The sequence below is a fragment of the Populus trichocarpa genome, chromosome 13 (genome assembly GCF_000002775.5).
Source record: "Populus trichocarpa isolate Nisqually-1 chromosome 13, P.trichocarpa_v4.1, whole genome shotgun sequence".
NCBI classification, from domain to species: Eukaryota; Viridiplantae; Streptophyta; class Magnoliopsida; order Malpighiales; family Salicaceae; genus Populus; species Populus trichocarpa.
In genome coordinates, this window is record NC_037297.2 from 14,777,025 (window position 1) to 14,802,102 (window position 25,078).

General features: G+C 36.8%; 4 protein-coding genes across 4 annotated transcripts; all 4 read right to left on the reverse strand.

Moving 5' to 3' along the window:
• Positions 1–6,000: 6,000 nt before the first annotated feature.
• LOC18104681 (fasciclin-like arabinogalactan protein 12) lies at positions 6,001–7,027 on the reverse strand. Its single transcript, XM_024583390.2, has one exon. The coding sequence runs from the start codon at positions 6,934–6,936 to the stop codon at positions 6,142–6,144; it is 795 nt and encodes a 264-aa protein (XP_024439158.1). The 5' UTR covers positions 6,937–7,027; the 3' UTR covers positions 6,001–6,141.
• A 5,996-nt stretch (positions 7,028–13,023) lies between these two features.
• Positions 13,024–14,135, reverse strand: LOC7477688 (fasciclin-like arabinogalactan protein 12). Its single transcript, XM_002319910.4, has one exon. The coding sequence runs from the start codon at positions 13,984–13,986 to the stop codon at positions 13,192–13,194; it is 795 nt and encodes a 264-aa protein (XP_002319946.1). The 5' UTR covers positions 13,987–14,135; the 3' UTR covers positions 13,024–13,191.
• A 1,609-nt stretch (positions 14,136–15,744) lies between these two features.
• Positions 15,745–20,851, reverse strand: LOC7464706 (cell division control protein 48 homolog C). The gene is made up of 10 exons (XM_002319911.4): positions 19,847–20,851; positions 18,494–19,110; positions 18,146–18,298; positions 17,640–17,756; positions 17,392–17,496; positions 16,974–17,039; positions 16,794–16,858; positions 16,511–16,712; positions 16,202–16,366; positions 15,745–16,116 (listed from the first exon to the last, which is right to left on the reverse strand). Exons 1-10 carry the CDS (start codon positions 20,766–20,768, stop codon positions 16,069–16,071), a joined length of 2,460 nt encoding a protein of 819 aa, XP_002319947.3. The 5' UTR covers positions 20,769–20,851; the 3' UTR covers positions 15,745–16,068.
• A 528-nt stretch (positions 20,852–21,379) lies between these two features.
• Positions 21,380–24,318, reverse strand: LOC7464708 (F-box/LRR-repeat protein At3g26922). Its single transcript, XM_002319913.4, has 3 exons — positions 23,299–24,318; positions 22,013–22,183; positions 21,380–21,896 (listed from the first exon to the last, which is right to left on the reverse strand). The coding sequence occupies exons 1-3, from the start codon at positions 24,250–24,252 to the stop codon at positions 21,618–21,620; spliced, it is 1,404 nt and encodes a 467-aa protein (XP_002319949.4). The 5' UTR covers positions 24,253–24,318; the 3' UTR covers positions 21,380–21,617.
• Positions 24,319–25,078: the final 760 nt, after the last annotated feature.

The window sequence follows — 25,078 nt, forward strand, 5'->3', positions numbered from 1 at the left end:
AGGGTAAGGCTGCAGGTTTTGTGATAGGTGATGATGATGTGCTGAGATATAAGGATAGGCTTTGTGTACCTGATGTAGATGATCTAAGGAGAGAATTGATGGTAAAGGCACATCAGACAGTTTACACAATGCATCCAGGTTCCACCAAGATGTATAAAGACCTTAAGGTGTGTTATTAGTGGAATAGGATGAAGGCTGATGTAGCAGATTTTGTTTCTAGGTGTTTGACCTGTCAGAGGGTAAAGGGTGAACACCAGAAACCTCCTGGATTGTTGCAACCATTGTTGATTCCAGAATGGAAGTGGGAAAGGATCACAATGGACTTTGTGACAGGATTGCCTAAGAGTCAGGAGGGTTATGATTCAATATGGGTGATTGTTGACAGGTTGACAAAATCAGCCCATTTTCTGCCAGTTAAGATTACTTATGGATATGCAAAGTTGGCGGAATTGTTTATTAGTGAGATTGTATGGTTGCATGGAGTGCCAATCTCAGTAGTGTCTGATAGAGGTCCACAGTTTACATCGCGGTTTTGGGTGAAATTCCAAGAAGCTATGGGTACTAAAGTGCAGTTGAGTACAGCTTTTCACCCTCAGACAGATGGTCAATCTGAGAGGACTATTCAGATCTTGGAGGATATGCTAAGGGCTTGTGTCATGGATTTTGGAGTTGGTTGGAGTAAGTTCCTACCATTAGTGGAATTTGCTTACAACAACAGTTATCATGCTAGCATAGAGATGGCACCTTATGAGGCTTTGTATGGTCGGAAGTGTAGATCACCGGTTTGTTGGTTTGAGGTTGGTGAGAAGAGGCTAATGGGACCAGAGTTGATTCAGATTACCTCAGAGAAGATAGAGGTAATTAGAAAGAAGCATCAAACAGCTCAGAGTAGACAGAAAAGTTACGCGGATAGAAGAAGGCGTGACTTAGAGTTTTCAGTGGGTGACTGTGTGTTCTTAAAAGTATCACCGATAAAATGAGTATTCAGGTTTGGGAAGAAAGGCAAGTTGAGTCCTCGATTCATTGGACCGTATGAGATTCTGGAGAGAGTTGGGGCAGTTGCTTATAGGTTAGCATTACCATCAAACTTGTCTGCTATTCATCCGGTATTTCATGTTTCCATGCTAAGGAAGTATATGACAGATCCATCGCATGTGTTAGAAGTTTATCCCATTGAATTAAGGGATGATATGGTTTATGAGGTGCAACCGGAAGCTATAGTCGACCGACAAGTGAGGAAGCTTAGGTCGAAGGATATAGCTTCAGTGAAAGTGAAATGGAAAGGTCATTCACGTGAGGAAGCGACCTGGGAGCTCGAGGATAAGATGCGTGAGGAGTATCCTCATCTTTTCGATAATCTCGGTAAGTATTCAATCTTTTCTATTAAGTTTCGAGGACGAAACTTTTATAAGGTGGGGAGATTGTAACGTTTTGAATTAATGAATTGGAAAATACAACAAAGCCCTTGGTGGCTTAAAGTGTGGGTATAAATGAATGAGGGGTAGTGTGGTAATTAGATAAACATAATATATATAAATAGAAGAAAAAAAAACAAAAGAGGGATCTGAAAATTTGAGAGAGAATCGGCAGGAGAGAGAAGGGAGAAAGAAGAAGAAGAGAAAAGAGGGAAATTAGAAAGGAAGTAGAAAGGAGTTGAAGGAAATAAGTTTAAAGGTAAGATTATGTATAAATATGTGTTAATTAAGCTTTAATTTTGATTTTGATAAATGTTAGGGTTATGAAATTTGTGTTTTGAGTTTAATTGATGAATTAAATTGAATGTTAGGGGTTGATTGTTGTGGTTAATTGATGATTTAGTTGATTGTGGAAGATTGTGATGATTTTGAGTTATAGTTTTGTTTGAATGGTGAATTTTGAGTTAAAAATCAGGGGAGAACAGTAGGTTTCTGTTAAAATTCTGGATTGGAGGTTGAAGATGATGAAAATTCAATTTGGTCCCTCAATTTTGGAAAATTACAGTTTAGTCCCCAAACTTTGGAAAATTTACAAATTGGTCCCTGGAGCCTATTCCGAGAATCTGAACAGAATAACATATGAATTATGGACAGAATTATTGTATAGATAAGAGAATTTAACAATTTCAGTTTGGTCCTCCATTTGATAAAAATTACAATTTGGCCCTAAAAATATGATAAATTACAGATTAGTCCCTAGCTGTAATATTAGCTTTTTCAGATTGGTTTGATGAATAATTGAGGGTTATTTAGTGAATTATTATCAAGTTTTATTATTTGCTTTATTATGGATTAGATTTCGGGAAAACCGTTAGATTTTGGGTTTTTAGAAAAATAACTAGTTTAGTCTAAAAACATTTAGGGTTATGAAATATACCCTTAGATAAGTGTATTAAATAAGTTAAATATTATTTCGAGTCGTTCTTAAATATGTCTCCTTTATATTCAGATAATCCTAATATTCTACCGGCGGGACGTCAGTAGGATTTCCTTCGATATCAGCTTTGAGTTTTGTTGCTTTCGAGTCAGGTGAGTGGATAATTTTCCATATGCATGAGAAATATTATAAATATTCTATTTGTTAATATGAATTGGATCATGCTTCTTGATAATATATATGTTGATTATTATCCTTGTTATGATAAGCATGATCAATTGTTGAATCCGAATTATTGATATGAACCAGTATATATATTATGAATTGACTTCTGAATTGATAGCTCCTCATTTGATTGATGTCATGAGTTGAGCCTTGAGATATGAATATGTCTGTTTGATTATGATTATAAACCTATGGTATGTCAGTCAGAATACCCATGCTAACAGGGTAGTGTTAGTCTTTGTGCACATCGTATCTGAACCCTAGTTGGTCGGGGGAGTCACCAACCTGTGTGGACTGATCATCCCACAGTACGGAGCCTCATGCTCATTGCATTTTGATTTTCTGACGAGTTTTACCATATGATATTCTTGTCATGGCCTATTTGAGAAACTTTCTATAAGAACCTAAAGCCATACTTGTATATATATTTCTCATTGTTGTATTACCTCGTGTGTGTATATTGAACGTTATCTACTCACTGAGTTGTTGAACTCACCATCTCATTATTTATCCTTTTCAGGCTTATAGCTTGATAGCAGGTCATTTTGTTGGACCTTCAGAACCTGCTTTTTGGTTGTACTTTGTACCTTTCCTTTATGTCTAGTTAGTGCTCCAAAACTCTGAACTTATATAAACTCTTGTATTAAGACAATTCAATTATATTATGAAGTTGATTTTGTTATTAATGCTGCGTTGAACTCTAATTGAGTTAGGATAAGTTTGTGTGTAAGTTTGGGTTCGCATAGGTATGGAACCTTGGAGGGGAACCTTGCCTATGTGTCGGTCATGGATCCGGGGATCGGGTCGTGACATAAGAGCTTTGAATCGCTTTTCCTTTTCTTCATTGAAAAATTTCATCTGTGCAATCGTAGGATTGTTTCCTAGTGGAGTGGGTTGCCTATCACTCTCTACTATCTCCCACAAGTCAAAAGCTTTGAGATATGTTTCCATTTTTATAGCCCACACACCATAATTCTGCCTTGTGAACACTGGTGTTTTTGCTGGAAAATTTGCAGAATCCATTGCATAGAAAAAAAAACTCACTTAATCTCTCGTGTTTCACTCACAAACCCTTCAACGCAGAAAGCTTTGATTTAACCTTACTATTCTCTCGTATTTTCACTCACAAACCCTTCAAAGATCAGAGAAGCTCTGATACCAATTGTTGGAAAAACTGATATATAAAGAACAGACTATTGTTGATGAACTGAGAAAAAGAACAAAGAACGAAGAACAAAGAACAAAGAACAAAGTCTTTACAGTTGAAAGAACAAGGAGCATAAAATGTCTCAGTTGGTTACTGCCATCCCCAGTGTTTTATTTATAGAAGGAAACAAACATTACAGAAAATGAAACACTAAAGAAACGTACCAGCTATGTTCTCCTTTATCAAAGGAGTTGTATAACAAGCTAGTCTAATCCTAGATAAGCTTAAACAAATGAATTGAAAGAAACATCCTAATCTAGATAATGCTTTCAGCTAACAGATAGATAGCTATCAGCTAACAAATAGATAACAATGCAGTAGATTACTACGAAGTAATCCTGTTCCAGCTTTGGTACCAAACTTCAACGAAGTAAAAGGAATTGTTCTTTTACATGATGTTGAATGGCATAATATTCTTTTATTCATGGAGAGGATGAAAGAAAAGGCGGTGGAGGAGGGTTTTGTAGATGAACGCGGAGGAGGAAGGATGAGGGAGTTGAGGCAAGGGATTCTGTACTAGAGCTCAAGCCTTTTATTCATGTTAAACGTACTAGGATGAATGGATCATGCTTCCACCAAAACCATGATTTTCCTCCATAATGCAGCAAATCATAGAAGGGTTTTTCTGGCAGTCGTCTGTCACATTCAGTTTATGAAAATTGTGATATAACCTCGACAATTTTACTGATTGGAATCCACTTCCTCAAGCTTAAAGTAACAATCCTATGCTCTCTAACACTCTCTTTTCTCTAATTATCAACACCAGCAGTTTTGAAACAGGAGAAAAGAACTTAACCTGATGTGGGATTGCTTAAACTAGAGAAAAATTCATTCTGAGGAAACTTAAAAGGTTCCTGTGTGAGAGCAATACAGCAGATTTGTTCACATTAAGTTTAGTAGAAGTTCAAGAGATAACCTAGTAAAGGTAGTTCTGTTTCAGAAGCCTGATTTCTTGATAATTAGCATTTTCTACTCTTTTGCATTATGTTCAGCCTCGCATTCAAATGTTGTCAGCAGAACCATATATAATCTTACAGATTAAAGAGAACAACATTTTGATTCCAACCACTTCAAAAACTTGTAATGAAATATTTGCTTTCACCATTGTCCTGCAACCTCCTTTTCCTTTCTCTCTACCCTCCTTAATGCATGCTTTGTCTTCTCTGATCGTCAAATAATCATCTCAATCCAATAACTTAAGTTATTAGGTAAGATTCCAAGATATGATTTATATCATTCTCTAACACACACCCCTCAAGTAAAAGTCAATTAAGCTTGAAACTTGCACATGCCCACACTATCTTGTGCTTAATTTTTATCAAATAAATAGGGATGGTGAGATTCAAACTCATGACTGTTTGGTCATTAAAGTTCTGATACCATGTCAAAGAATCATCTCATCTCAATAGCTTAAGATGTTAGGTAAGGTTCTAAGATATGATTTATATTATTCTCTAACACACCTCTTCAAGTGAAAGCCCTTTAGGCTTAAAACTTGTACAGGTCCGCACTACCTTGTACTTAATTTTTATCAAATAAATAGGGATGGTGAGATTTCAAGATATAATTTATATATTATTCTCTAACATATCACTTCAAGTGAAAGCTCTTTGAGCTTGAAACTTGCATAAATCTGTACTACCTTGTGCTTAATTTTTATCAAATAAATAGGGATGGTGGGATTCAAACCCATGATCGTTTGGTCATCAAGACTCTGATATCATGTCAAAGAACCAACTCAACCTAATAACTTAAATTGTTAAGTGAGGTCCTAAAATTTTGATTTATATTATTTTCTAATAATATCGTGATAATTTGCCCCGTGCACACCCTTATTAGCCGACATCCCCCTATCTCTGCATCAGAAAAATCTTCTTTCTGAGGGAAGTAATCCGATAAACCTTCCTCCAGATCCAGTAAGTTAATGTTCAATAAAAAAAACATAGCAACAACTAGCAAGCAAAAACTACAACCTCTTAATATGACATCTCAGCCGAAAAATCTCCGAAACCTCCAAAAATCTCACTCCATTTACTCCTCCGATAACTAGACTTCCAAGAAATAGAACCACCAACACAACCACTATTATCTAAGAAACAGTTAGGGCATGATTCGATGACACCAGGGTGATCACAAAAAAAACAACAAATGAAGTTTGACTAATCAAGTACATGTTTAGCAATTTGCTCAAGAAATTAAATAAAACCTTGAAACCATAACCTAAAATCATACAAACTGGATTCAAAGTAAAATCAGAATTATTCAACACACACCAAGCTTTCAATCCAACTCAGAAAATTTAGACGCTGCCGGACCCAACCCAGCTTATCTCATCTCGAGATTCAAACCCTTCTACATTATAAAGCAAAGATTGCAGCAGCAACTGCACCAACTGATCCAACCACGTTATTACGCGTGAACATGACTGCGCCAGATATATCCACTGGAGCAACAGGACTCTCAACATTAGCTGCAGGAACTGCCTTAGTAGGCTTTTCTGGTGCGGGTGCTACTGGTGCTGGAGCTGGGGCCTTAGAAGCAAAAATGTCCTTAGGAAGTAGCACCTTCTCAATCTTATAAATGGCTAGCTGGTTGTCCGTGTATACCGTGCCAGATAAACTTGTATTGGTAAGTCCTGTGGTTATGTTCACCGAGTTTGGATAACTTGTTACGTTAAGTGGTAACCTACTACCTGTTCCAGCCCATGTTCCAAGAGGATTACTTACAGTCTGAAACTGGGAAGTGGATAGGAATGTTGGAACTACGTGGAACTTCACCAACTCAGACTTGTCACCATCACTTAGAGTATTGAGAGTTCCTGATTTGAGTTCCGAAAATGCACTATCTGTGGGTGCAAAGATGGTTACACCAGAGCTTGAATCATTAAGCGCGGAGAACAAGTGGTTTTCCTCTTGGGTGGATCTCAAAAGGCGGATAAAGATCGTGAAGTGGCCAGCCTTCTCAAGGATTTTGGTGACGTTGGTGATGCCGTGTGGAGCAGCTGCCTGTGTTGGAGTTGCGGCTGGGGGTTGTGCTACGACTACTGCTGGTGCCTGCGCTGGGGCTGCTGCTGGTGACTGGGCAAAGGTATTGGTATAGTGGAGGAAAAGAAGGAAAACTGAAATGGAGGAGATTGAGTACTGTTGCTTCATCTTTAAGTTTCCAGGCTATTCTACTAGAAACTATAAAAAAAATGCTTATGTAAATTGAGCTCGATCTTATTTAGAAGTGTTTGATGTCTAAAGAAGAGACAGAGTGAGGTTTTATAGTAGTAGGCAGAGGATCAAGTAAGGTGCCATGTACAATTTCAAATATACTATCTAGTACCTTATCTTGCTCCATAAGGTGGAAGGTCACCAATGGAGAAGGAAATTTAACATTGCTGCTCCAACTATTTTCTGAATTATCACTGGCAGAACATTTGAGCATAAATGTTAACATCAAAACAAATCATCTGTAATGACAGAAGATTTGGACAAGCAATCTCTACTGACCCATCTCTATATCTAAAACTGCTAAGAATTGTGTCTTTAAGACATGTCCTGATGTTTTGAAATAAATGAGTAGGAAAATGCAACAAAGTCCTTGGAGGCTTAAAAATGGATATAAATGAACGAGGGGTATTGTAATAATTGAATAAACATAATAAGTATAAATAGAAAAAAAAAAGAGATCTGAAAATTTTGAGAGAGAACCGGCAGGAGTGAAGGGAGAAAAAAGAAGAAGAAGAAGAAAAAAGAGGGAAAGATAAGGGAAATAGAAGAGAATTAGAGAAAATAAGCTTAAAGTTAAGATTATGTATAAATGTGTGTTCTTTAAGCTTTAAATTTCTGTTTTGTTGAATGTTAAGGTTTTAAAGATTGTGTTTTGGTTGATTGATGAATTGATTTGAATGTTATGGGTTGATTGTTATGGGTAATGAATTGTTTAGTTGATTTTGAAAGATTTTAGGTAAAGATGATGATTTTGAATTATGATTTTGTTTAAATGGTGAATTTGAGTTAGAAATCTTGATATAACAGTAGGTAATATGTGAAATTCTGGGTTTGAGGTTGAAGATGACAAAAATTTAGTTTGGTCCCTCAATTTGTGAAAATTACAAGTTAGTCCCTAAACTTTGTAAAAAAACACAGATTGGTCCCTGGAGCATATTCCGAGATTCTGGACAGAATAAAAGATGAATTATGGGCAGAATTCCAGTATAATTATGAATTTTTAACACTTTCAATTTGGTCCTTCCATTTGACAAAAATTACAATTTGACCCTAAAAATTTGGGGAAATTCCAGAATGGTCCCTGGAGCATAATTAGAGATTCTGGACAGAACTGATGATAAATTATGGACATAATACCACTATAGTCATGAATTTATGATATTTTTAGTTCGGTCCTCCAATTTGACAAAGTTACAATTTAACCCTTAAAAATATAATAAATTCCAAATTGGTCCCTAGCTGTAATATTAGCTTTTGCAAATTGGTTTGATGAATAATTGAGGATTATTTAGTGAATTATTATCAAGTCTTGTTATTTGTTTTATTATGAATTAGATTTCGGGAAAACCATTTAATTTTGGGTTTTTGGAAAAATGACTAGTTTAGTTTAAAAACATATAGGGTTATGGAATAGACCCTTATTTAAGTGTATTAAATAGGTTGAACGTTCTTTTCGAGTCGTTTTTTAATATGTCTCCTTTGTATTCAGATAATCTTGATATTCTATCGACAAGACATTAGTAGGATTTTCTTCGGTATCTGCTTTCGAGTTATGTTTGCTTTCGAGTCAGATGAGTGGATAATTTTCCATATGCATGAGAAATATTATAAATATTTGATTTGTTAATATGAATTGGATCATGCTTCTTGATAATATATATGTTGATTATTATCTTTGTTACGATAAAGCATGATCAATTGTTGAATCTGAATTCTTGATATGAACCAATATATATTTTGAATTGACTTTTGAGTTGATAGCTCCTCATTTGATTAATGTCATGAGTTGAGCCTTGAGATATGAATATGTCTGTTTGATTATGATTATGAACTTACGGTATGTCAGTCAGAATACTCATGCTAACAGGGTAGTATTAGTCTTTGTGCACATCGTATCTGAACCCTAGTTGGTCGGGGGAGTCACAACCTATGTGGACTGATCATCCCACAATATTACGGAGCCTCATGCTCATTGCATTTTGATTTTGTGACGAGCTTTACCTTATGATATTTTTGTTATTATCTATTTGAGAAACCTTTCTATAAGAACCTAGAGTCATAATTGTATATATATTTCTCATTGTTGTATTACCTCTTGTGTGTATATTGAACGTTATATACTCACTGAGTTGTTGAACTCACCCTCTCATTATTTATCTTTTCAGGCTTATAGCTTGTTAGCAGGTCATTTTGTTGGACCTTCAGGACCTGCTTTTTTGTTGAAATTTGTATTTTTTCCTTATGTCTAGTTAGTGCTCCACAACTATGAATTTATATTAACTCTTGTATTAAAATAATCAAATTATATAATGAAGTTAATTTTGTTATTAATGCTGCGTTGAACTCACATTGAGGTATTTGAAGGTTAAGTTTGTATGTAAGTCTGGGTTCGTATAGGTATATGGAACCTTGAAGAGGAACTTTACTTGTGTGCCGGTCATGGATCTGGGAATCGGGTCATGACATGTCCAACCTAAAACTCTGCCAAAAAAACATCTTTTAGCTCAAATGCTTAAGATTTAAAAAAGAAAAAATAAAAATGTTGAAATTCAAACTTGTTTGGTCATTAAGTCTCGTGGTATAAAATAAGAATTTCAACTCAAAAGCTGAAATTATTAGGTGAAGCATCAATATATAATTTTTGTTAATAGGTATCACATTCAAATGCAGTTAACAGAACTGTAAAGTTACGGATTGAAGATAACTACATTTTGATTTGAACTATGCTTGTAAGAGTTTGAAAATCACAACGAAAATATATGTTTTCACCATTGTCCCACAACATGTATGAATTAATTTGTATACTTTAATCTCCTGTGAAAAATTGAATAAACAGCTGTTAGTTCACACTAACTTAATACTGACTGGAAACGTTAAGACTGTAACAACAACAAAGGATTAACGTATTCCTGCAACATGGTACAGTAAGATGCTTTGGCATGAAATATTTGCTTCAATGAAACTGTAATGTTTTGAATTAATGAATTGGAAAATACAACAAAGCCCTTTGTGGCTTAAAGTGTGGGTATAAATGAATGAGGGGTAGTGTGGTAATTAGATAAACATAATAAATATAAATAGAAGAAAAAAAACAAAAGAAGGATCTGAAAATTTGAGAGAGAATCGGCAGAAGAGAAGGGAGAAAGAAGAAGAAGAAGAGAAAAGAGGGAATTAAAAGGGAAATAGAAAGGAGTTGAAGAGAATAAGTTTAAAGGTAAGATTTAGGTTGTTAAATGTATAAATGTATGTTAATTGAACTTAATTTCAGTTTTGATAAATGTTAGGGTTTTGAAAATTTGTGTTTTGGGTTTAATTGATGAATTAAATTGAATGTTATAAGGTTGATTGTTATGGGTAATTGATTAATGAGTTGATTATGGAAGATTGTGATGATTTTGAGTTATGAATTGTGTAAATGGTGAATGTTGAGTTAGAAATTTGGCAAGAACAGTAGGTAATCTGTGAGAATTCTGGGTTTGAGGTTGAAGATGACAAAATTTCGGTTTGGTCCCTTAATTTTGGAAAATTACATATTAGTCCCTAGCTGTAATATTAGCTTTTGCAGATTGATTTGATGACTAATTAAGGGTTATTTAGTAAATCATTATCAATTTTATTAGTTGTTTTATTATGGATTAGATTTCGGGAAAACCGTTAAATTTTGGGTTTTTGAGAAAATTGACTAGTTAGTTCAAAAACATATAGGGTTATGAAATACACCCTTAGATAAGTGTATTAAATAGGTTATATATTCTTTTGAGTCATTCTTGAATATGTCTCCTTTGTATTCAGATAATCCTGATATTCTACCAGCGGGACGTCAGTAGGATTTTCTTCGGTGTCTGCTTTTGACTTCTGTTTGCTTTTGAGTCAGGTGAGTGGATAATTTTCCATATGCATGAGAAATATTATAAATATTTGATTTGTTAATATGAATTGGATTATGCTTCTTGATAATATATATGTTGATTATTAACCTTGTTTTGATAAAGCATGATCAATTGTTGAATCTGAATTCTTGATATGAACCAGTATATATTTTGAATTGAATTCTGAATTGATAGCTCCTCATTTGATTGGTGTCATGAGTTGAGCCTTGAGATATGAATATGTCTGTTTGATTATGATTATGAATATATGGTATGCCAGTCAGAATACCCATGCTAACAGGGTAGTGTTAGTCTTTGTGCACATCGTATCTGAACCTTAGTTGGTCGGGGGAGTCACCAACCTGTGTGAACTGATCATACCACAGTACGGAGCCTCATGCTCATTGCATTTTGATTTTCTGACAAGTTTTACCATATGACATTCTTGTTATGGCCAATTTGAGAAACCTTTCTGTAAGAACCTAGAGCCATACTTGTATATATATTTCTCATTGTTGTATTACCTCGTGTGTGTATTGAACGTTATCTACTCACTGAGTTGTTGAACTCACCATCTCATTAATTATCCTTTTCAGGCTTATAGTTTGATAGCAGGTCACTTTTGTTGAAACTTCCGAACCTGCTTTTTGGTTGTAATTTGTACCTTTCTTTTATGTCAAGTTAGTGCTCCAAAACTATGAATTATATTAACTCTTGTATTAAGACAATTCAATTATATTATGAAGTTGATTTTGTTATTAATGTTGCGTTGAACTCTGATTAAGTTAGGATAAGTTTGTGTGTAAGTTTAGGTTCGCATAGGTATGGAACCTTGGAGGGGAACCTTGCCTATGTGCCGGTCATGGATCCGGGATTCGGGTCGTGACAGAAACCATACAACCTCCCCACCTTAAATTGAATAGTCTCTGGTGATCCAAGATTTGGACAAGGAATATCAGGCAATTCATCCTTGTTAGTGAAGGAACTAAGTTTTAGCTCTTTCAGATTTCAATAGCAATTTTTTACGTTCTTCATTTACCTCCAACCTTCAAGAGATACGCTCTCCGAACTCACACACCCAGAAAACAAGTCACCCACAAAGTCATCTGCTAAAAAGCAATTTCCAAGAAACGTTGTCACTGACCTCAGGAAGTCAAGCCCCATGAAGGCAATACTCATTATTTTGTACTGAAAATAATATTTAAGCCTCAAAATCTTAACACATCCATTTCTTAGCATAAAGGAAGAGAAAAGTCTCCGAGGGAGAAATTGAAGTAAATTTCATGTACATTGCCCTTAATGGCATAATCAATCCACTGGGGATACCAGAGCGAAGACAGAATTTGAAACGGGAAGAGGAAGGAGGGTATTATCAACAAATTCGATGCAAACGGGGAGGGAAGTGCGGTGGGAGTAGTGAGAGTCATCATCATACTATTAATAAAGACTAGTAAACAGGAATTTGGATGCACTAGCTATAAGCTAGTCAGAAAAGATCAAGCATGATCATTCGCATGAAATGCTGGGGGAGGGAAGAACTTCCGATTGAATAAAACTCAATAAGTTCATGAATCATACTTCTTCGGATCGAAATAAATCATCTCTGGCATTTCTCTTCTGCTTCCTTCTTACTGTTTTTCTCCCTGGTCAGTGGTGACAATCTACTTCAATCTCTTTCGGCCTCCATTATCTCATAACTCACCTTCCTTCATTCCTCCACCAATCTTGCAATCACTTTTCCTTCGCTTCATATTTCCTGCAAGCTTTCTCTCCTCTGCTATCATGATACGTTGCCCCATATTCACCCCACTTAGCCAACAACCCCCTAAGATCGGATCAGAAGAACCATCCCCAGAGGAAATAACCCTAAGAACCTTCGGCAAGTTAATATCCGCGAAAAAAGATGTCAACAGCTTGCAAGCTTTTGCAACCCCCTGAATAGGACTTCTCAGCTTGACAACCCTCGTCTCCTCCAAAAATTCCACTTACTACTCATCCTCCAGTAAGTATTCATCCTCCAGTAAGTATACTTCCCCAGAAATTGATTCACCAATCCAACCACCATTATCTACCCGAAAACTAGGAAATGATTAGATGACACCCGGATTATAGTAAAAAAAAAAAATTGAAATTTGACTAATCAAGTACCAAGAAATTAAATAAAATCTCAAAACTCAATTTTAATCGTAAACTCAAAGCATACAAACTGGATTCAAGGTCAGATCGAAATTACTCAACAGATTCAATACAGCTCAGAAAAATATAACATCAAAACCAGACCAAACCCCACCAAATTTCATCTCAAGATTCAAACCTTTATACATTACAGAGCAAACATTGCAGCAGCAACTATGCCAACTGATCCCACCACATTATTATGTGCGAACATAAGTGCACTAGATATATCCACAGGAGCCACGGGACTCTCTACGGTTGCTGCAGGAACTGCCTTTGTAGGCTTTGCTGGTGCAGGTGCTACCGGTGCTGGAGCTGGAGCCTTTGAAGCAAAAATGTCCTTAGGAAGTAGCACCTTCTCAATCTTATAAATGGCTAGCTGGTTGTCCGTGTATACCGTGCCAGATAAACTTGTATTGGTAAGTCCTGTGGTTATGTTCACTGAGTTTGGATAACTTGTGACATTAAGTGGTAACCTACTACCTGTTCCAGCCCATGTTCCGAGAGGGTTACTTACGGTCTGGAACTGGGAGGTCGATAAGAAAGTAGGAACTACATGAAACTTCACTAACTCAGACTTGTCTCCATCACTTAGAGTGTTGAGAGTTCCTGATTTGAGTTCCGAGAATGCGCTATCAGTTGGTGCAAAGATGGTTACACCAGAGCTTGAATCATTAAGCGCGGAGAATAAGTGGTTTTCCTCTTGGGTGGATCTCAAAAGGCGGATAAAGATCGTGAAATGTCCAGCCTTCTCAAGGATTTTGGTGACGTTTGTGATGCCGTGTGGCTGAGCTGCCTGTGTTGGGGTTGCAGCTGGAGGTTGTGCTACAACTGCTGCTGGTGCCTGTGCTGGGGTTGCAGCTGGTGACTGAGCAAAGGTATTAGCACAATGGAGTAAAAGAAGAAAAAATGAAAAAGAGGAGAGTGAGTGCTGTTGCTTCATCTTTACAGTCCCTGATATAAAGCTTGAAACAATACCAAAACACCAAAGCAAATTAAGCTCTATTGATCGATCGTTGAAGTGTTTGATGTGTAAAGAAGGGATAGAGTGAGGTTTTTATAGTGGTGGGCAGAGGATCAAGTTAGGTTTAGTGTACACTTCTAGCTACAAACTAGGTTATTATCCAGCACCTCATCTTACTTCAAAAGGTGGAGGGTGTCAATGGAGAGGGAATTTAACAATGCTGCAGCAACTAGTTTGCTTGGAAAAGCAGGAAAAGATTTCAGTGGTGTGACAGCAAATAAGGATGTCTATGATTGTCAAAATTATAGCTGTCAGCATCCACAGGAAGAATAGTTTTATGATTGCTAGAGCCTTCAGAGACATGGTAGCTTAAGATAGTGAGCAACATTCACTTGCATTTCAGAAAATAACTCTCAATGAAGAGATCTTAACGTCCTGCAATCCATGACACGCATCGATGGACAGATTTTTCGAGATTTACACACGCACAAATCAAATCATACGCCACACCATTACTTAACACAAGAAACAATAACCTTAATTGCTCAAGCCCCTTCGAAACCATAGTCACAAGATTTTGTTATATACAAGCCTCAAATCTTTAACACACCCGTTTCTGAGAAAAAAGAAGGGGAATCTTTGAGTTTTTGCATCGACAGACCAATATGAGGAAAGCATGAGCTCGAGGTCTTTCACATGGTGGTCAATACCATTATGCATTAATCATGATAGTCTTAGAAGTCTAGTTGGAAGTAAACTTGTGGAGAGGAGGAGGGGAAAGAGGGGGCTGGCAGAGGCAGGTTTTGTTGAAAAAATCAGAGGGAGGGTAAGGGAAGTGGAGGCAACGGAGCTTTGTATCAGATTTCAAGCCATTTGTGGAAAGTTCAGAAGGTTTGGATTGCAGTTTTGGTAGGAAGAAAAGAGGATGTGGACTGTAGAGTATCTCTCTTCTGATGAAGTTGTTTAGGCTTTGAGTGGTGGTGGTTGTGGTTCTTGGCTCTGCTGCCATCTTCTTGAACTTACTTGATTACGCTTGCAAAGAACAAATCCAGAAGCAAATCATAGAAGGGTCGGTTTTGGCAGACATTAGTCACATCCTGTTTACCAAGAAACTCATTTTTTGACATTTTTACTGATAGGAATCCACTTTTTCCAGCTTCAAGTGCATCTGAATGCTCTCTCGCACTCTTTTTTTAGGCCATTACCAACGCCAAAAGTTCCGAAACTAGAAGAACACAACACCCTGAACCTGAGCAACAATACTCATGGTTTAAAAGTTCACCGAGGTTGCTTAGATAAACAAGTACAAGAAACCTTCTACTTGTCCTTCAATTGGCGCTTGCATCGATGCACTGACACTCAGTAATAATACTTTCAAGAACCTAAAAAAAGTGAGCCATAATTTTAGCCTCATAGATTCATCAATGTTCCTCTTCAACCCCATGGTTTAACATTTCAACAATGTTACCGCTATAGTTTTTCAAATGTTTCAATTTTACCCTTATTATTTTATATCTTCTCATTTTTTTCCACTAAAAAATCATAAATATCATAATACTCGCAAAATACTTGGAAACTTTATATATACATATATAAAAAGCCCAACTCATAAACATAATCAATTTTGGAAACCATAGGGGTAACACTGAGAAGTTTAAACTATTGGAGTAGGAGTGGAACAGTGATGAATCTATAGGAATAAAACTGAAGTTTAACCCAAAAAAAAAGAGAGAGAGAAAGGACAAGGCAATCTTTTTATTTCATTCAAGAGCACACCTTTTTAGCATGTGTATTGGTAAAAGTACGATTGGGCTTTTGTCATCTGCCTCAACAAACATGTGACGAGAAGAAAATGGCAACACAAAAATACAAAAACAAATACAAAATTTCCACACAGGAGACAGCTTCCCGCACCTCCAAATAACTTGGTGCCACTAAATTCTGGTGAAAGGACTAGCAAAATTTTCACCGACAGATCGTCGATGCAAGCAATGAGTTATGTTCAAGGATTTCTTGCTCAATATCTTCTATCGATCATCAAAAGCTAGTTTACGTCTCTTCTCATGTTGCTTTGAAACTCTCTGACCAAGCTTTGTAATATTGTATTTGCTGCTTACAAAGAAAAGAGGGTTAGACGAATATAAGCGAGGATTTCTGCTCTCTGTTATTAGACACCAGTAAGAGAGAGCTGTACCTTCTCTGACACGGATGGTGAAATTTTACCAAGGGCTTGCTCAAAATGAGTGGCTGTGATATTAACTGCTGGCTCATTTTGTGCGGCCGTGATTGTACCTGAAGTCTCATTCAAACATCTTTGTCTCTTGGCCTCCTTCAAAGCAGTCATTGCGGCTTCCTCCATCTGGGAAATAATTCCAATCCAAGTTAACAAGCGAAGGCTGGTCAAGTAAAGTCAGACCTCTTGAAAGTATCACAAGAATTAGAATGTGTTCCAGCTCTAACATATGTCAATAAAAAACCGAGACTAATAGAAACATAGACAAACCAGCTTCCTAAGATCAGCCCCGCTAAGATTTTTACAAGCCTCCATTTGACCGATGGCAGCCAAGTCGACACTAGGATCAATAGGTTTTCCTTTAGCGAGAGCCTTTAAGATCAATCCACGGTCCTCTGAACTTGGCAGAGGGACATAAAGAAGTTTGCCAAACCTACCAGGCCGCAGGACAGCAGGGTCCATCACCTCAGGTCTACCATCAGAGACACCAGCTTCAGTGAGAGAAGTGGAGAGGAGAGGAGAGGAAAATGAAAGAAGAGAGAGATTAGTGTACCTGTTAGTGGCACCAATGATAAAAATACCAGGGCGCTGATCTGCACCATCTAACTCTATAAGCAACTGCAATTATAAGCATTGCATTCAATTGACATATACTGGGAACAAGTTGATGATATGGATCACATAGAGAAAAACAGATGTTTTAATTCAGTTTATGTCATTGCATCTTATTGACCTGATTTAAGAGCCTCTCAACAACCCACCCCCCTTCTTTTCCACGCATTGTTGTCAAAGCATCCACCTGTATAAAAACAAAATAAATTGTTGCAAAGGACAGAAAATTTAATGGACTTCAGATAACATAGAAGTGCACAAAGTAAAGAAAGCCTCATCAGCCAGAAAAAACCATTGATTTACTATACAGGTCATTAGATGGAAATCTCACAAAGTGAAGTCAAATAGATCTAAGAGGAAAGAACAATCCAAATACAGAGTATCGTACAATTTCCAACATACACAAAAAAAATATCAGAGTTCATTAGAGTAGGGGAAGTGCCAAATATTTCAGTCATCTATCTTTCCAATCTAGATCTCCATTATGTCAAATTAAATAACTGGATACCGATAAATACAAAGAAAGGAGAGCCACAAACCTCATCGAAGAAGATTATGCATGGCGAGCACGTTCTTGCACGACTGAATAACGTCCTAACTGCCAGTTCGCTTTCTCCAACATACTTATTCAGAAGTTCAGGACCCTGATAAATTATGGAATTCACAATCATTAATGTTTTGAGACAGATTTAGAACAGATTCAGTAAGAAAACTGTGGTATCAAGGCACCAAAAAAGAATAGAATGGAAAAAAAAAATTGAGTAAGAGAATGAATGGAAGGACTCACCTTCACATGAATGAAGTTAGCTCCTGCCTCGTTAGCAGCAGCCTTAGCGATCATTGTTTTGCCACAGCCAGGAGGTCCGTAGAGCAAAATCCCTGTCTCTAAATTCACTCCAAATTTCTGAATTTACAAATAATGCGCGTGATTAGTAAGTGAATCAACCAGAACAATACAACTATGTTGTCATGCTAAATCTAACAGAACTTCAAAATAATAAATACAATACATATGAAGTTATAACCTAGTGCAAACTGCTATTTAGAATAAATGTAAGGAGGTAAAGGAAATGAAAATTATCAAGCATTAACCAGACAAAGAAATACTGTCTATTTGTTAGACGTCAATAACGTGCAATCCCTTATCAAGAGGAATAAAGTGCTTTGAAAAGATACAATTATGTTGCAGAAACTACATTCAACAGAAAATCAAAACATATAAATCGGCTCAACTTTGAAACTGAAACAGAAAAGGAAAGGAAGGGAGGGGTGCAGAGAAAGTGTAACGGTTACCTGATAATCATCAGGATACTTTATACGACTAATGATATAGAGGTCAAACTCATCCCTTATATCATCAAGGCCACCAACGTCTTCCCATTTGACATTAGGGATAGTAGAGAATCCTTCTCTTTTCGATGAGGGCTGAACTAGCTTGGCTGCTTTCTGCAAGTGAAAAAGGGGGGATTAATTTTCATCCTAATGTCAAACAAACCAAGGAATAAAGAAAACACAATGGAGTTTTTAAAAGCTTTTCATCAACAGGAAAGTCATAGGCTAAAGCATAAACAGAAGTTGAAGTACACCAATCTTGAAGTAAAAGAGCTTGAGACAATGACAGATAATGCAGTTCCAGATTACCTCGAAATCAGCCATTGTGATGGCAAGCTTTTCCATCTCCTCAGGCGACCAAGGTTGCTTCCACCAATCCTCATTGTCTTCCTTCTCTGTCAATTGTCCTGATAGCTCAGATTTTCTCTGGGAAGCAACTCTCCTCATTGCAAGATTACCAGCCATGTTAACCAAAGCATTCAAATCAGCTCCAACAAAACCTGGTGTAGACCTGGCTATTTGCAAAATATCAAGAGAACCTTCAAGAGTACAATTTTTAGTAAGCACTGAAAGAATTTGAACCCTAGCTTTCTCATCCGGAACACCTAAATTAATCTCGCGATCAAATCTCCCAGGCCTCCTTAGTGCAGGGTCAACAGCGTCAGGCCTATTTGTAGCTCCAATAACAAGAACATTTCCAGGTATTCGATTAGAGCTTTCTGAACTTGAACTGTCATCAGATGGTTGTCCTAGCCTGTGATGTTCATCCATGCAAGTCATCAATTGTGTCACAATCCTTCTCTCCATCTCTCTCTGTAAATTCTCTCTCTTTGAAGCAATTGCATCGATCTCATCAATAAAAATGATAGATGGTGCAGTCCTGTATGCTTTAGAGAAAAGATCTCGGATATTTTCTTCCGATGCACCTGAGATTACCCAATGAACCAATGTCAGTCACGGTAGTAGCTTCACTTGAAGCTTTTCCATCGCGGGACTCACTCATAGGTAGTTAAAAAAAGCCAAGATCATAACAAACAGCATGATAATGGAATTATAACCAGCCAAAGGCCTAATTTCTGCAAACCAAAAATCACTTCACTTGACAGATCATTAAGGGGAAAAGAGGCATAAAAAACACTCTGGTTTTGCATTTCTGATACTGCACCTGTGAACTGCCAGACTTCTTTAGTTCAAGAAAATAAACAAACGAATGGCATCCACGAGCAACAACCACAAAACTAATTCAAGCACTCAACACCGCATCACAAAACATTATAATCAAATTTCCATCACTAAAAAGCCTCTATTTACACAAACCATTTAAAAAGAACAAATAACACCACAATTTAGTGTTAATAAAGTGGAAGACATCCCAACAAACAGCATGATAACCACATTGTAGACCGCTAAAACCCTACGTTTCTACAAATCATAGGCAATCTAGAAGATTAGAACTACCAGTAAAGAAAAACAAACAAATACCATCATGATTTTGCATTTATAAAATTGAGTACTCACAGACTCCTCAACCGTCATAATTGCAACATGATAACAAATTTAATGACATCCACGAGACTCAAGAAACAGAGCACATTCAAACACCAAAACAGCAAATTTCCTTCAAAACCCACATCAAAAAACTTCCCTTATAAAACTCCGTACCTGAAACACCAGAAACAACCTCAGTAGCAGAAATCTTGTAAAAAGGCACCCCAGTCTCATTCGCAATAGCATGAGCCAACTTAGTCTTCCCACACCCAGGTGGCCCATGTAACAAAATCCCACTTATAGGACTAACCCCAAGTCTCAGCGGCACATTTGGATGATACAATGGCAAAAACACCTCCATTTCCAACTCCTCTAAAATCCCACTCAAACCCCCTAAATCCTTAAACCTCGGCCCCCCTTCCTTCCCCTTCGCATCCTCACCAAGCCCACCTTTCAGTTTCCCCAAACTACCCTCCAAGTCCTCTCCTTTTTGCTTTCCTACCCCTCTATTTCTCTCAATCATGTCAACTTTACTAGTAATACTTTCTTTTCTATCATTAGCAAGCTCAACTTCCATATTTTTCTCCGCCACCCCATAACTTTCCCTTAACATTGATTTCATCAAATCAAACTTCGGTGGCTCTAATGACGTCGAAGAATCCGAACCCGAATCCGACTCCGAACTGGACTCCGTATCCGAGCTCGAAACCAAAATCGGGCCCCGATTTCGATTCCTTCTTCTAGAATGCGCATTTTCAATCTGCATCAATTTCTCTTCACTCTCATCAATTCGCTTCTGCTTCTTACTAAGGTTTGCTTCTTCGTCGTCGGAATCGGATTCTGTTTCCAATTCATGTTTTCTGAATTTCTTCGGCGGCGGTGTTTGTTGGTTTAGGGTTTGCTGGACGATGCGAGTTAGGGTTTTGAGTTCCATGCGGCGGTAATTGGGGTAGCTATTGCGGAGGTGGTGGACTATGTCGTCTGTTGTGGTGAATTTTTTGTTACAGGTGTCTATGTGGTGTTTAAGCAGTCTTTGGTTTCTTCCTCCCCCGCTTCCCCCGCCACCACCGCCGCTTCTTCTTCTTCCGCTTCCCATTTGTTTGCGATACTGTGGATGCTCGAGGTGTTTAGCGGCAGCGGTGGTAGAGTTAAAAGAGGAGAAGAGCCGCTTTTTTGTGGGAGAGATCTGTCTGGTCAGTTCTTAAATGCCCAAATCAAACCATGGGCCTTAAAGCCCAACAAAGTGTATTTTTTATTTCTTGGAAAAATTATCTCAAAAAATATTTATGATTTATGATTTTTTTTTTTAGAAGGTATTTTTAAATCAGCTTCAAAATTTAGTTTTTTTAAGAATAATTTTAAGGATATAAGGTTAAAATTCAAGAATTTAAAAGAAGATGCAAGCTTTTTTTACCATCAAATTTATTTTTATGGTTTAACTATATGTATTAGTTGTGAAAATAAAATTGAATGTGAATCTTTTCTCCAAGCTGAATGGAATACCAAGTAAAAAAGAAATTCTTAAGAACCATGTAAGAAAAAAAAATTTCTCTTAAAAATGTTAATCTCTTGTATATTGGTAACCATCACCTTTTAAATTTAAATCATATACTATAATTATTAATCAAGTTTTATTCAGGCTGGTGATTTAATAACCATGCATGGAAGCATCATGTGCAAGAAAGAAAAGTTCAAAATTCACACACCTGCATAAATGGAATGCAAGAATCACAGCATTCCTAGCTTTTAATCAATTGAAGATTATGATTGTCCAGAAAGAATTATGACTGTCAACAAAATTCAACTAAAGATTCCTAAAATATTCAGAGAAACTATGAGCAAATAACAAAGAAACGGAGGACCGATTCGAGACGGTGCTACAGTGAAACAAATGCTGCCCACCACCCATTTCTAGGCACCAGATGAAGAAATGAAATTGGGAACCTCAGCGCTCAGGGCTTCCTTCAACATGCAGTGAAGATTCTTCGATAACTTCAGCCCTTGGAGGCCTTCTACGCAGAATTACGGGAGGAAGTAACATCCCATTATACAAAGAGACTAGAACAATCTTTTCTAGGACAACTCCTTGCTTTTTCAGGAGGGACACAAATTGACTAAATTGATTTTGATTTTGTCCTGGGACGTATGCTTTCAGCCTGACTTCCTTGAGGTTTGGCATGAAGAGATTAATTGGTTTATTTAAGAGTTCTTCTGATAAACTCTCCTGAAAAATGAGAAACATGGTTTATTTACTCGTTAGATAGTAAAAAAGATAGCAAACATGGCCTGTATTGAACATATTGCCTGTTGGAACTGTAAAAGTTATGTAGGGATACTTACATCTTCAACTATCTTGTATAGGGGATCAAGGTTCATTGTCTCAAGATTGGGGCAAAGCTCAAGCAATGCAGCCATGCCAAGAAGATCATATGTCGTATACCCGGTTTGTAGCTCTAAATGTTTAAGATTGTACAGCAGAAAATCTTTAGGAAAAACATCCTTCGGTGCAAGCTTTTTGAATCAGCATCATGCAAGGAAAGCAATCATATGAACATTTCATAAGATGATCAATTTAAAAACAATTTTGAGCAGCCACTCTCAAGTTGCTCATTACATAAGAGTAAAAGTTGTTAATAGTAGAATTTCTTCCTGTCAAGAAAACCACTTGGAAATAATGATTGATGTTTGAATCAAGAGGAAATCAGCTGCTCCAAACTAGAGGTAAAGCACATTGATCACAAGAAAAGAATATTTGAAATTCAGTATATTGTGACGGTGCTTTTTCTATCTAAACACGAAAAAGTTTGATAATACTACCACTGGCACTCAAACTTATCTTGATATGCAAACATGGCTTTCCTAGCAATCCTTTTCTTGAATTCTTCAGTCTTCAGTCTTAAATTGCTTAGCAAAGCATGTGCAAAGAGAGGCCCTTTTTCACTACTTTGTGCAAAGAATCTGATAACCAAACATGTGATACAAACAGATTCCATACAGTTTCCTTGATTACTGGCCACAAGAACAAGCAATTGCTTCACGCAGTGAATCCGTAGTTTGCAAAGAAGGATGATAGAATGGAAGAGAGTTGTTAAAATGCTCAATGCACAGCCTGCACATTACGAATCCTTGACATCTGGTTACTCAAAGGACATATTTGAGCATTAATAACCATGTGGTGAGCTTTAACTTAGAGTTCATTTAGCTGTTTGGGAAATTAATCCACAGACGAAACCTCACAAACCCATCCCTAATCAGTTCCTTTAACGTAATCAAAATATCTATCCAGCACAGAACAAACCTTTAGTATATACACAGTAGTGATGATGAACAAAGGATTTCGTGAAAATCTCAAATGAAACCAAGCCTTACCAATCCCACCTATCTCAACCTTTCATGACAAGCTAGGGGACCTTATTCTTAGTCCTCGTTCCACGTTTAGAAAATGCATTTTCCCACACAATCACGTCTAAGAAAAACCAAAGGCTCACTACTGAAACATTTGAAACTTACGAAAAACAAGAAAAAACGAATCGCTAACCTTCTACATAAATCAACATTGCTACCGATGCAAACATTACACAATTAAGTCAGAAATGAACACAAACACAAAAATTGCAGAGCAATACCTTAAGCCACCAATTTTGCACCACGAGATGCTTGATGTGTGCAATTCGATGAAGCTGCTTCACTACTTTACACCATTGACCATAGTACTCCAATCCATGCACAATAAAAGTATGAAACTCAACCAAAGAAGACAAATTTTTAACACAAAACTGCCCCATCTCAAAGCAATCAATATTCAACCAAACAAGATTAGGACAATCAAGCTCCAAATGCAATTCCCTCTCAGCAGTATAAAAACTAGAAAGATCCAGCCTTTTCAACTTCTCTGAACAAAGCCTCAAATTCTCCATCCCATAACAATCTTCAAACTTTAAAACCTCGATATTAGGACAAGCTTTGAACAAATCCAAAACCGTGTCATCAGTCATATAAACCTGATCAAAATAAACCTCATTCATTGACCAGAGATTCATACTTTCCATATTAGCAGGCAATGTCAAATCACATCTACACAGCTTCAAGACTCTAACTTTACTGTTTCTAAGAGCAGAAAAAGGGAAATCATAATTGGGTTTTGCTTCTGGTTCAAAAATATGAAAACTTTTATCAATAAAGAAATCAAGATCAAGTTCTAAAACTTGGTTCTTGATTGCATAACGTACCCATGAATCAACATGGTACCCATACCTATCCTCATAGATGAATTCAAGCCTGAATTTTTTTAGGGGCAACTGGGGTTTGAGAATTAGTGTTCGGTCAATGAATTCTGAAAAGAATTGGCGGGTTGTGGAGAAATTGTTGTAAGGAGGGAAATGAGTGTAAGAGAAGTTTAGAGACGGGACTAAGGACCAAAGAGGTTTCCATTTTGTGGAAATAAGGCTTGTTGTGATTGTGTCTAGTGTGGGGAGGAAAGAGAGGATGTGGATCAGGATGTCTTGTGGGAGATCGTTAATGTTCGTGACTGTTGTGGCGGTGGCGGTGGCGGTGGCGGTGGCGTCTGGCTTTTCTTCCATTTTGTTGTTTTCAAGATTCTGAAGAAACTAATTGAGTGGCCATGTAACCGCAGCAGTTTGGGTGACTAACGTCGTGTCTTTTTCTTTTTAAGGGTTAATTGTATTTATTTGGTCCTTGTAGTCTTGAGATGTGTTTAGTGTGGTCTATCTACACTTTTTCTATTTAATTAGTCCCTCTACTCATGAAAATTCGTTAATGTAGTCCCTCTATTGAATATCCATTCAATTTACCATTAATCCTTGATGTGTGGCTTCACAAGGTGGAAACAATTAATTGTGAATTGGACAGAAGGACCATATTAAAAACATTTCAGAGTATATGATTTCTTAATGAATATTGGATCGTGATTATATGTAACCCATCCTATATGTATTTTCTATTAATACACTAGTTTATTTCTCTCTCTTTTTTAGGATTTTTAAGAAGCCACGAGTTATACTACTTATAGTTTTTAAACCCGACTTGATAGTTAACTTGGTATAATGATCGGGTCACGAGTCAGATGGGTTGAACTGAATCACCCAAAAAAAAAACTTTTATAATTAATAACCAAGGCAATGGATCCTACAATATAACGTAAACTCAATAAATAAAATAAAATAACAAAAACATTCAATGCATCATAAATTCTACACCAACCTCATCAAAATCAACTCCACATTCAATAGCTAGAGCTAAATCCAATGCACCACCAAATCCTAAAAAAAATCCCAAATTACAAATTATTCTAAGAAAACAAAAAAAAACAAAATCGTAACAAAACTCATTTTCTCAAAATAGAAACTGAACCATAAAAATCATAACTTGATAACAACAAACAATAAT

Coding starts and splice junctions, on each gene's coding strand:
- LOC7477688 (XM_002319910.4), bottom strand. CDS start 13,986: ATGAAGCAACAGCACTCACTCTCCTCTTTTTCATTTTTTCTTCTTTTA.
- LOC7464708 (XM_002319913.4), bottom strand. CDS start 24,252: ATGGAAGAAAAGCCAGACGCCACCGCCACCGCCACCGCCACCGCCACA. Junction 22,184..23,298: donor TGCAAAATTGGTGGCTTAAG/GTATTGCTCTGC, acceptor TGATTCAAAAAG/CTTGCACCGAAGGATGTTTT. Junction 21,897..22,012: donor TATACAAGATAGTTGAAGAT/GTAAGTATCCCT, acceptor CTCATTTTTCAG/GAGAGTTTATCAGAAGAACT.
- LOC18104681 (XM_024583390.2), bottom strand. CDS start 6,936: ATGAAGCAACAGTACTCAATCTCCTCCATTTCAGTTTTCCTTCTTTTC.
- LOC7464706 (XM_002319911.4), bottom strand. CDS start 20,768: ATGGGAAGCGGAAGAAGAAGAAGCGGCGGTGGTGGCGGGGGAAGCGGG. Junction 19,111..19,846: donor GGTTGTTTCTGGTGTTTCAG/GTACGGAGTTTT, acceptor GGGTAATCTCAG/GTGCATCGGAAGAAAATATC. Junction 17,040..17,391: donor GCATAATCTTCTTCGATGAG/GTTTGTGGCTCT, acceptor GTTTTTATACAG/GTGGATGCTTTGACAACAAT.